This window comes from Trachinotus anak, unplaced genomic scaffold, assembly GCF_046630095.1.
Source record: "Trachinotus anak isolate AG129_WGS33_773 ecotype Australia unplaced genomic scaffold, CSIRO_AGI_Tana_v1 ptg000002l, whole genome shotgun sequence".
NCBI classification, from domain to species: Eukaryota; Metazoa; Chordata; class Actinopteri; order Carangiformes; family Carangidae; genus Trachinotus; species Trachinotus anak.
Genome location: NW_027273853.1, coordinates 7,685,843 through 7,697,527, shown reverse-complemented (window position 1 = coordinate 7,697,527; position 11,685 = coordinate 7,685,843). Strand labels below are relative to the sequence as shown.

Below are 11,685 nucleotides of genomic sequence, written 5' to 3'. Positions count from 1 at the left end.
GATCTCTACTCTACTGAAAGAATTTACCTGCTGTCTCCTAACAGTAGAATATCTGACATTTGTGTTTTGCCTGTGACAATTTTTTATTTTATTTTTTATTTAAAATATATATATATATATATATATATATATATATATATATATATATATATATATATATTTTTTTTTTTTTTTTAACTGATATTTTTCTAGAAAGACAAACAGAGACAGACAGAGACAGAGACAGACTAGTCTAAGGCTACTTAAGGTGTACTGCAGTACCCTTCTTTATCCACATGATGGAGACAGAAGATTTTGGCTGGGAAGGATCTTAACCCGCCATCTTACACCTCAGCCCAAAGATATTACAAAGCTCAAAAAGATTAATCACTTGTAGTTACCACAAGTCAGTCAACACCTGCCAGCTTGTATTACATGCACCCAAACCACTTAACAACAAGTAATATGTGTACAGAGATTATTAGCATGGGCCTGTTCAGGAGCCATTGTTTTTACACTATTGTGATGACACCAGTTATGCAGAACCATTTGGCTCCACACAGACTGCACTTGCTGATACTTGCTACTAAATTGACTTTTTTGTGGCTTATTAGGCCATTAAGGCTGCTAAGTGATGCAATAAATCCAGGGCTTACAACAGGTAGAGAAAATTACAGCTGCTGTTTGGAAACTCTACAAAGAGCTTGCATCATCTGTCTCTTGCCAGCACACTGTGAATATAAATACACACGTAGCTACCGCATACTCACGCACAGTTTACACAGACACTTACACAAAGGCTGCACACACACATACACACACACACACAGACGTGGGCAGACACACACAGTCTCACAAGAACACACACGTGTACCACCTCCTGAGTCTCGGGGGCAATCAGAGGACAGATTGGACACTGTGTTCTGTAAACTTTTGGCCAGTGCCCTTTGAAGACCTACTATCACAGTTATTCATTTATTTATACCCAGGAAGAGCCAAATCCTCTCTATCATTATCTCTAACTCTGTTTCTCCCTCCTTCTCTCTTTTTCTGTCTCTCTCCACCCTCCACCTTCCTCTCTCCTTACACCTTTTTACTGTTGCTTCATTACTCAAGATACCAGCAGTTATCAGCCACATAATGACATAGAGAAAAAAACAAAACAAAACAAAACAAAACACAGAACTTACTATTTTGTAGTTTTTTCTTTTGTATGGTTTATTCATACATCTGGCTTTGTGCCATACAGTGGGGTCACCTTCCTACTAACTTGAATGTGTAAGTGGTCTCAGATCCCACTGTATGGTGGCATATACTGGTGGTAGCAGCTATACTTAGAAAGTTCATGGTTAGCTGACATCCGTGAATCGCAGGCTGCTTGTTTTGGATGGAACAGGGGACATTAGTCCTTGAGGAGATTTGGCCTTCAGGGCAGCTGCAAGAGTAAAGCTGTGCAGGCTGGGCAGAGGCGTGGAAGCACACACATGTGTCACATGGATCTCTTCTTCGCCCTCTGCTCTGCCCAGGTCGAGTTTATCGCTTCCTTATTAAAACATTTTGATACAGAACTAGACAGCTATTCTTCTGCCCTCACCATGTGTGAAGGTGCACAGGTTTACACACTTCCAGTAAAGCAGGGTAGCTGCAGATCCATAAAGTCTTAATTAGATTTTGTTGTAAATTTGAGGCCATAAAATATCTTAAAATCTTATTTTTTAATCATGAAGAATGAGATGATAAAATCATCAATGATTTTACGTTACATACATAAATATGTTCACCAAGTCCCATTTTTCTCATTTTGTTGTGGCCTTCGGCTCAGGTCTGCACAGACTACCTCCTGTTCACACAAGTTTTCTATAAAGATGATGCAAAATTAAAGCCCAAAGAAGAAGCCTTATTATTATTGTTTGGTATTTACAAATTTTTTTTGCTCAGATTAAAGATTTCAAGCAAATTATAATTAAAAACTACCAAAATTTGTTAAGGTTTTGTGTGAAGGGTTTCGTTTTGTGTTATGCTTCACAGTGGAGCACATTAAATATTTTGACTATTGTACTTTGATAATTTTATGTGTAATATGTAATATGTCACTATCAAATATCACTATTTGAAAATAAATATCCATATTATTATTATGATTCAGTTAAAACATGTTGCTCAACCCTGATCCTGCGTTTATTTGTTAATTTGTTTATTTGCGTATTCAATTTTCTTTAATCCTATCTGTATTAAAAAAAATTGAAAAGGCTGAAGACACTGTGAAAACAGTAATAGATTTGATGAGAAATTCAGTGACAGTGATTAGAAATCATAAGATGAAAAAAACCCCCCAAAAACAGTTAAAAAGTTATTGCAAAATGAGTTAATACTGCACAAAAGTAGAGACTGTCTGTCAGAGAGTTTGGCTACATTGTGGTTTTAGGTCAGGAAGAAACAATGTATCAGCAGATCAAAGATCAACATTATTGCCCCATAGGAAGTAGAGCACAGTAAATAATTTAGCAAATGTGTACCCGCACACAGTGCAAGAGTGAAAATAAATACAGTAGAAGACACAAATTATCCCAACAGTCATTTCACAGTTATTCAGAATTCACATGAGCTCCAGACAGCTGGTATAAAGCCTAGCCAGGTTAACAGTAAGCTGATCGTAGAAAAACTCCCTTCAACTAAATCACAAATTGATATTGATCAGCTCCAACAAGAGCATTTGAGGAGTCCATAAAAGATGCCTGGATGTGACAATGTCAGCTAAAAACCAGCAGCTGTTGCTACTAGCAACAGGACATCTAACTGGAACAACTGCTGGTGGCACAATAACAAATGTTTGTTGGTCTGTTCAGTTCCCCTTTATCAACTCTCCCATGACAAGTAATCTCCAATATTAATAGTTCTGTATCCATGAAATGTGCTGCTTTTATTTATGGTCAGACGGGGGTGAGTCCCTGTGGTGTTGGTGACCTTCTGATATTTTCCTGAGTGGCACCATGTGACTGTTACCACAAGAAATACTGAAATCTGATGGGAAGATTGACTTGTGGGAGCAATAGTACTAAATCATTTGGTTGATTTGTTTTTGGTTATTATGCCAGTGAACCAAAACTAATTGAACAAAAGTGATGTTTAAAATCCATGAGAATGAGATCATATGCATAATCAAAACCACATGAATGGCCCTGTTCTACCTGCAGGGAGAACTAAACTGGTTAGTGAGAGTAGATCACTGAGATATAATGATTTTTCCATGTGATTATCAGAGTATTCATGGCTGGATCTTACACAAGAAAAAAAAAAAACCATATAATATCTGTAATTCTGAGATATTAAACATGAACATGAATAACAAGGCTAGCCTAACACTTTGGGTTGTGTATCGTCCATCAGTGGCAAAAGCTTTGTAAAGCTCAGGTTAATATAGATGTAATTATGAGCGACTTTATTTGTCTGGTACGCTTACGTGCACCTCCCTTGTAGTGGGACACACAGATGAAGCAATCTAATCACATTTTCATCCGATACCGTAATTCCCAAGCAAGTCTTCAAATGAGCTTCATCCGCGTCTGGCTTGACGAGATTATCGCCGCGCGACCAGCCGGCTGTTTTCAGCAAACAAGTAGTTGCCAGTTTCTGATACACATGCAAAAACACCCCAAACATCTGGGTGACCCATTTTATGGAATTATTATGACTAATCCCTTCAGATGCCCCAAATTCATGTGTACCTTTGACTTTCAAATGTAACCCAGATGTCCTAATTACTGAGCTTGATGAACTGGGATTCTGTGTGCTGGTGCTGATGTTTTCGTCTGACTGTGTGGCAATGTTAGCGAAAGCTCATTAGTTTTTTTGTTTTCTAGAAACATATACACACAATGATTGTTATTACCTCCCCATAATAAGATAACCAGAGCTTTTGTAAATAGGATGGAAGTATCAAATTTCCCACCTTGTTTGTCAGTAGTAGATTCAACTAGTCCAGAATGCAATGAACTGTTTAGACATTTTTTGCAGTTATAACCTCAACTGAAATGAAAATGAACACCCTCCACATCAGAGCTATCCATGGATTAGAAAAGGGTTATAAAGACACAGCAATTGGGACAATAAACATAGTCCATTACTTTCCTACACAAACAATAAGGCTATGGAGGCTGGACGAGTTCAGCTGACATGAATGCTATAGGTAGACTGGTTCTAAACCTCTGAATTGCTGCCCACAACTCTGACTTGTTCTGTGATTCAATTATAAACGAATGAGTTGAAACCACACGGTCATTCAGGCTGATTATCATGCTATGTTATAGAGATTTAGTGAACCGTTTCAGCCTGTCTCTGTCTTTAATTCTGCTCCTTTTTCTTCCTCTCTCTTTGTCTTTAACTCAATTACAGAAAATGAGCAATTCATGAGGTCGAATGAGGAGAATAGGAACCCCAGGCCAGACGACTCAAGCGCAAAATCTAAAGCTGTAAACATGCTTAATTAATGAATATAGGCAGACTGAAAATTTAGAAACCGGCAAAAGGATCTGTTCATCTATCTGCTTCATTGGTACAATGACCCTAATGGGGGTCTTAATTTAGTTTTCAAAATGAGATTGTTTTCCACACTGCTGTTGCAAGAGTATCACTTATTTTACACGTCTGCTTTTTCTATACTAGAGTGATACTTTTGCCTGCCAGGGTAGTGTCTGCTGTGATTGACAGGTCATTGTTTTTGGGCTCTGGTGCTGTGTTATTACAGCAGGGCTTGTGGTATTTAGTTTCATATAAGGGGTGGTCAGGGAGCAGCCAGTTCAAGCAATCATGGAGATGGCCACCCACATGGCCTTAGATTTTAACAGACAGTATGGTGGCTAAATATTACGGATACACGGTGGCCAGGAAAGCGATCTCCATCGGGCAGATTTAATTAGTTCATAGAGGCGCATGTGTATGCACGCTCTGGAGAAACAAATGCACAATGGCACACAGTGGAACGTAACTTAAAAGCACCAACCTCAACAGATACGTAGGTGAATGATTAGAGCTCAAATCGAACCTTTATTTGTCATTTTGTCATAACAAGTGCATTTAATTGTCTTCAGGTGCGACAGAAAGGTTTTCATTTACAACAGTTGATTATTTACCCTTCTTATCTGTTCTTATCTGTTAGGAGGCAGTGTGTCATCCTATGGCTCCAATCACTTAGCCATTGACCCAGTCTCAATATGAGCTGTCAGCAGCCATGTTATCAACCTTCATCTTTTCTCCTGGGTGGTTTGGTGGTCTTGGTCCTACTAGACCACCTCAGTGTCTCTCTTTCTCTATGTCACACACCTGTCATTGCCCACTCATATCATATTGTAAACCTTGATGATTGATTGTAACGGCCTTAATGCTTTTAGATTAGTGTTAATGCATGGCAGTGCATTATCAATGCTCTTAGAAATAATACCTTATCTACTTCCACATCCTCTTGTCCTGTATGTGTTCCGCAATTATTGTCTCTGTACCAGTGGTTTAATGTAACCCCTGTTCTGTGTTTGCATTGTGCTCCACAGGAGATTGTGCTGGTGCTGTTCTTTGGCACAGAATATGTGGTCCGGCTGTGGTCGGCAGGCTGTCGCAGCAAATATGCAGGCATCAAAGGACGCCTCCGCTTTATCAGGAAGCCCATATCAATCATAGGTGCACCTGGCATTTTCCTTTGTTCCTATTTAATGCAACGGATGCATGAATTGTTCTTGTAGATCAACAACTTAGATCATTCAAGCAATGTAAGGCTTTATTTTAGTAAAGGTTTCATTGAAACTGAACAGATTACAACCCTGATTTGATGACAGTTCATTTGATTTTCTTTTCTTTGTTTTTTTTGTTTTGTTTGGTTTTTTTTGGTCTGTCTGTGTCTCTTTTCTCCTCCTCACAGATTTGATAGTGGTCATCGCCTCTATCATTGTGCTGGGTGTAGGGTCCAATGGCCAAGTGTTTGCCACATCTGCCATCAGGTACAGTAATTATTTTATTTTGCATTTTATTATTTTCTCATGGCTGGAGAGTGGTGTAGAACAATATGCAAAAAAAAAAAAAAAATCATAGCAGATTGCAATATGGGTCAGGATTTCAGTTGGAATTGTTTTGCAATTCATTTTCAAAGAACAAAAATATGAAAAATGATGCTGATGTGATTTTTGTTGGAGCTTCATCTGGAGAGTATGATTTGAAGGCTGGGCCATCTCTGTAGCACCAAAATGCTTCATTTATGAACCACAGTTTGCCTTTATCCAAAAAAAAAAAAAAAAAAAAAAAAACTGTGCTCCTGCAGTTTGGATAATTCATTTGGCCATATTGTGATTTCAGTAACATTTCAATTAATCGTTCAGCCGTGCAGGAGAGGGATCAGGTGATAGTAATACAGATGAGGTGGTGTTGTGTGTTGCAGGGGCATTCGTTTCCTCCAAATCTTACGCATGCTACATGTGGATCGACAGGGGGGAACATGGAGGCTTCTAGGATCTGTAGTCTTCATCCATCGACAGGTGGGTTTAAAGTATTCAGGCTGATACTTTGCATTGCTGTCTCACACTAAGAACACAGGCTGCTTCAAATATCAGCACTTAGTTGTATGTTCATATATTTGCTTGTTTTTAGAAATTATTTAAAAATCACACATCAGACAGGTAAGAAGGGTAAAAAGAAAATGCAATCTACCCTTGTGTTGTTTCATTTAGCAGCAGTTTCTTCTATAGGCTGCTTATACAGCAGGCAGACAGCAGGCTGCTGCTGTGATCCATACCATAGTTACAGTTTATTGCAACAAATCCAGTGTGCACAGTCAGACATACATGCACACATGTGCGCAAATAAGCAGCACACAGCAGACCTGGCTATATAAGGAGAAGAGGGGTAGTCAAGGGGGCCTCTACTTTTTTTTCTCATTGTATTCTGGTACACTTGTTTTAGTACTTTCTCAGGCTGATACACAATGAAGTCAGAGGATGTAATGTTCTTTCCTTAATCCCTGAAGTAGACAGTGTTCTTTGGTTATAGTCAAACCTGACATTCATGTCTCTTTGATGCATAAGAACAGGCCTGATTACTGAGGATTGTGCGCAAAGGTCAAGAAAATAAATGTTAAGATGAATCCAGGATGAGCCTAATGTGATTTGTTGCCATCTCCCCTTTGTCAGATGACCACTTTATCAAATTATCTGCTCTGTTTAGTGGAAATATATTGTATTGCTGGAGGTCTCCATCTGTTTTCATGGAACTATGGTCCAATTTCACATGGGTTTCAACCTAACATAGCTCTGTAGGTTAAGGGGACAAAAACTGTGCTCAATCCCTGCCATAACACTTTCAAAAAAGCATCAAATGTGTAAATGTACAAATGGTCACTGTACACTGTACCACTGTACAAACTGTACCACTGTATAGTCCTCCGCTATAGTAACCGCCACACCCTATTTGTTCTCCCTGCTCTGCAGAGGGTGGTTGGCGACCTATCTGACACATGGCCGGTCTCTTTCATATTAAGGACTAAGAGCAGCATAAGACTCAGGAAGAGTGTGCAAAAACACTCTCATGGCTTCAGCATGATGATGCTACAAACTAGTCCCTTCAGCACACATGGAGATGGGGACGACCCAGACAGGGATAAACTGAGCTGACAGCCCTTGCTATATACAGTAGGAGTATCAGTTACATGAAACTTCTGTGTTTTTAAAGTGATGCTGAGGTGCGTTGTCACCAACCTGGCTCTTTAACACCTGGCCTAATAGATTTGGGCATTTAGTCAGAATGCTTTTTGTACGGTGGTTCTTGTCCTTTTTTTTTTTTTTTTTTTTTTATCACAGCTCAAAGTTTAGCTGTGGGACTCTGTAGCTGCTGCAGTTGCAGCTTTGTCAGAGAGTAAACCACAGTAAAATAGTACAATTTGTTTGATACAATGTACAAAAGGTCTTGGTGTATTCTTCATGGCTGTATAATGTCTCACACAACATTTCCACAGTATTGCTTTTAGTTGACTTCAGGTGTTTTTCAGGAGCTGATCACCACCCTGTACATTGGATTCCTCGGCCTGATCTTTTCCTCCTACTTTGTCTACTTGGCGGAGAAGGACGCTGTGGATGAGGAGGGCAAGACGGGCTTCTCCAGCTACGCTGATGCCCTGTGGTGGGGCGTGGTAAGGAAGCAAAGCTTTTTGTCGGTATATCCTCATGTTTGTATGAGTACGTTTTCTGAATTTTTTTTTTTTTTTGCAATGCATATATTACTGGGATCCCTGAATGCTACTTGAATTCCCCGACATAGCTCACACGCTTGAAAGGCCACACCGCATGCATATCAGAAAAGATTCTTCTTTCTGAAGAGCTGTAACAAATTATCTGTACAATACACTCTCAAGTAGAGTCTTAACTGGAAAAATGAGATGGAGATGGAGATGGCTGGCCACTCTAGTTAGACCAATTATGAACCTTGTTTTTTTTTTTTTTTTTTTAATTCTCTCCATTTGTTCTTCGTGTAGCATGCATGTGCTGGTGCAAGACTTAACACTGAGGCAGGTGTGTTGATGTTTTCCGTGAGTAGAGCTGGTTTTGCCTATTTCCCTCTGCTCGGAGGCTCAGGTTTCCAGAGCAGTTAATTAAACATTTGAATTGAAGCCGCGGAGTAATGAGAAACCTATGGCAGCCTTGTGCAGGGGATCAGTGTGCCACAAAGAAACGGTAATAAACCATTCACCTCTGGGCTCTTTGGCTCAAAGAACTTTTAAAGCACCAATATAAAGTGTCAGTTCCCTTAATTAAAACTTTAATTGTGGGATTACTACCTTTATGTAACGAAGGTTAGAGCGGTCACAGTGCTCCTTGCTTCTCTATGGAAGGTCGAAGAAAAGCTGTTATTTGTGTTGCTCTGTTCACAACGTTGAGAAAAGGTTCACGGCTGGGGGTTGGCACCTTTTTGTTTTTCTGAGACTGTAAACTTGAGAGTCACGATATGGTGTTACAATAGGTTTGCACAGGTTTGTAAGTCTTTGTGTGTGTGTGTGTGTGCTTATTGAAATGAGATTGTGCTGAGTGGACAACACTAAGCTCTCCCAGCGCGTATTCCTTCTGCTGGCATGATTTCCACATTCGGATGTGCAGGTGCGGGGCACAGCTGGAGGACAGGCCAATGCCATGATTCATATCCCCTTCTCTCTCTCCCTCTCTCTCTCTCTCTCCCTCCCTGACCTTCCCTGCGTCTCTTCTTCTTTTGCCAGTTGCGGGGGTAGGTAATGGCTGCTTGGTATTGACAACTTTTCTAATTTCAAAAACGACACAGTGTGATGGAGAAAATGAGGAAGATGAAAGCTGATTTCACAGTTTCGTGGTTGGTGCTCATGTACAATTTGAATTGGGTGTAGTCACATACAGTATGCAGATCAGCCCGGCAATCAGGTCTGTGACCTTTGTGTAGATATGAAGAGGTTTTTGCCACACACCCTACATCCTGAATGAGAGGGGTGTTTTTGAGTAGACCATTCCACTCTGATGGTCAGGAGGACATTGTTTAGTCATCGGATTTGTGGATGAGGGATTAAATCCCCCCACTACTCCACCCGCCGCCCCAGCCAACGCCATCCTTCCCGCCCCTGCTCCTTCTTTTTTACTCCCAAAGCCCTTTTAAGTATCTCACCTTACATCAGCCGCTTTGTGTTAGCGCACAGCAGTGGCTCACGAGGTGATACCCCATAGACACCCACAGTAAGCCAAGTGTGCTCTGAATGTGTCAGAATTGGCTCGGCTTTCAGAGTGGGTGTACATGCAAATGCAAGAGGTATTTGTTTTCCCCCCCTCACCCCAGCAAATTCCTACACTCACTGAGGATTAGTGGTTGGGAATCTTATTCCCTTTGAGGAGAAAGAGCCTGAAATGCCTCAGCCATCGCTGACAGTTGTGGAGCAAGGCCAGAATGGCTGATGAACTTTTTCTTTATTGTCTAACTCCTGTTATAGACTGCTGTGGTGGTGTGTGACTGCACTGACTGACATTTTTGTTAACAATGAAGGGGGATTTTTTTTCTCTCTCAATAAAGTTTTAGTTCAAAATGCCGCATTCAAGGTCAAATTATTTACATGTACATTTCAGGTTTATATGGAGTTGAATAGAGAGGCAGTTATAACTGACATATCCTGAGATTAACTCACATTGGATGAAACACCACTCCTCCCCTGAATTAAAAGATTCCTCCCTTTGTCAGGTATTCGTATGATATTGACTCTACTGAGAGACTGAATAAATGTATAAAGAATGGACTCACTCTGGTTTCCCCATAAACGTGCAATGGTTTGGTTTTTCTGAACTTAAAGTTTCCTGATCTTTCTTGGGTCAGTAAAGGGCCCTGAATGCTGTGAGATCTGTATGTTTGCATTTTTTTACACTCTGCTTGTGTTAATCCTAACAGCTGTAGTAGGAAATTCATTCACTCTCTGTCTCTAGGTGACTGTCACCACCATCGGCTATGGAGACAAAATCCCTCAAACGTGGATAGGCAAGGCCATCGCCTCCTGCTTCAGTGTCTTCGCCATCTCTTTCTTCGCTCTGCCTGCTGTAAATATAATTTTAATCTAAATCATATGACATTCATGAGTAAGAAAAGACTTCATGTTTTTTCATATTGTTTCATTTATCACAGCTTGGTTGAATCCTGCTTTTCATTTTAGTTTAGGGATCCCTCTCTGTGATGAAGCACTTTTTTAGCATTACTCCACTGATGTAATGATAGAAAATGTATTTTGAATCGAATGAATTTAACTTTGTGAGATTCTACATCTACCTTCCTATATATTGAATGTGATACAAATGCAAGTGTCCTGAACAAAACTGCAACACTTCTGTCTCTGCTCCTATTTAACGATCCAGAACAACAACCTGATCAAAGGAGATGTTGCACTGCATGAGGCAAATGGTGTTCACCCCAGATACTGACTTGATTTCTAATCCATAACCCCCAATAAAAAAAAAAAACAAACTACACATATATATCCCAAGTCGCACAGTTCAGTACCTTTTCAAAATAAAACTGCACATTTAAAGTGGCCTTTTATTTTGACCAGCCCAAGGCCCACCTGTGCAGTAATAAGCATCCTGATATGCCACACCTGGCAGGTGGATGGATTATCTTGACAAAGGAGAAATGCTCACTAATGCAGATGGAAACACATCTGTGAAGAAAATGTGAGAGAAAGAAGTCTTTTGTGTCCTTAGAAGAAGTCTTAGATCTTTAATTACAACTCATGAAAAATGGAAAACAAAAACAAAAGTGTTGCATTTATATTTTTGTTCAGTGTATGAATGCATACAGTACAACCTAATTGTCCCCGATTAGGGTATCCTGGGCTCAGGGTTTGCCCTTAAGGTCCAACAGAAGCAGAGACAGAAGCATTTCAACAGACAGATCCCTGCTGCAGCCTCTCTCATTCAGGTAAATGTTAGCACCATGGGGCATCCAGGTGGGGCTCATTATTAATATAGCTTATATTGATATACTGTATGAAAACCAGGCCTGACACAGTCCATCAGTGCTTTGATAGACACATGTCCTCTATACCACAGTTTGTATTGGACCATGAACATAAAATCCAAAATCTTCTCAATCTGATCTTTAGTTTTTTGAAAAGGTGCAAAATTGCACTTTCCACATCTTGCCAGTGCAAGCTTCAGCAAACACTGGAAACTGAACAGA

General features: G+C 40.1%; 1 protein-coding gene across 5 annotated transcripts in view; it reads left to right on the top strand.

Moving 5' to 3' along the window:
* Nucleotides 1-11,685, top strand: part of kcnq1.2 (potassium voltage-gated channel, KQT-like subfamily, member 1.2) — a 171,246-nt gene that overhangs the window by 17,692 nt on the left and 141,869 nt on the right. For all 5 annotated transcript variants that reach the window (XM_071493340.1, XM_071493350.1, XM_071493359.1 and 2 more), the window contains exons 4-9: nt 5,523-5,649; nt 5,888-5,966; nt 6,401-6,497; nt 8,003-8,143; nt 10,440-10,550; nt 11,329-11,424. In XM_071493340.1, coding sequence (XP_071349441.1) covers nt 5,523-5,649; nt 5,888-5,966; nt 6,401-6,497; nt 8,003-8,143; nt 10,440-10,550; nt 11,329-11,424 — 651 coding nt within the window. The remainder of the gene's footprint in view (nt 1-5,522; nt 5,650-5,887; nt 5,967-6,400; nt 6,498-8,002; nt 8,144-10,439; nt 10,551-11,328; nt 11,425-11,685) is intronic.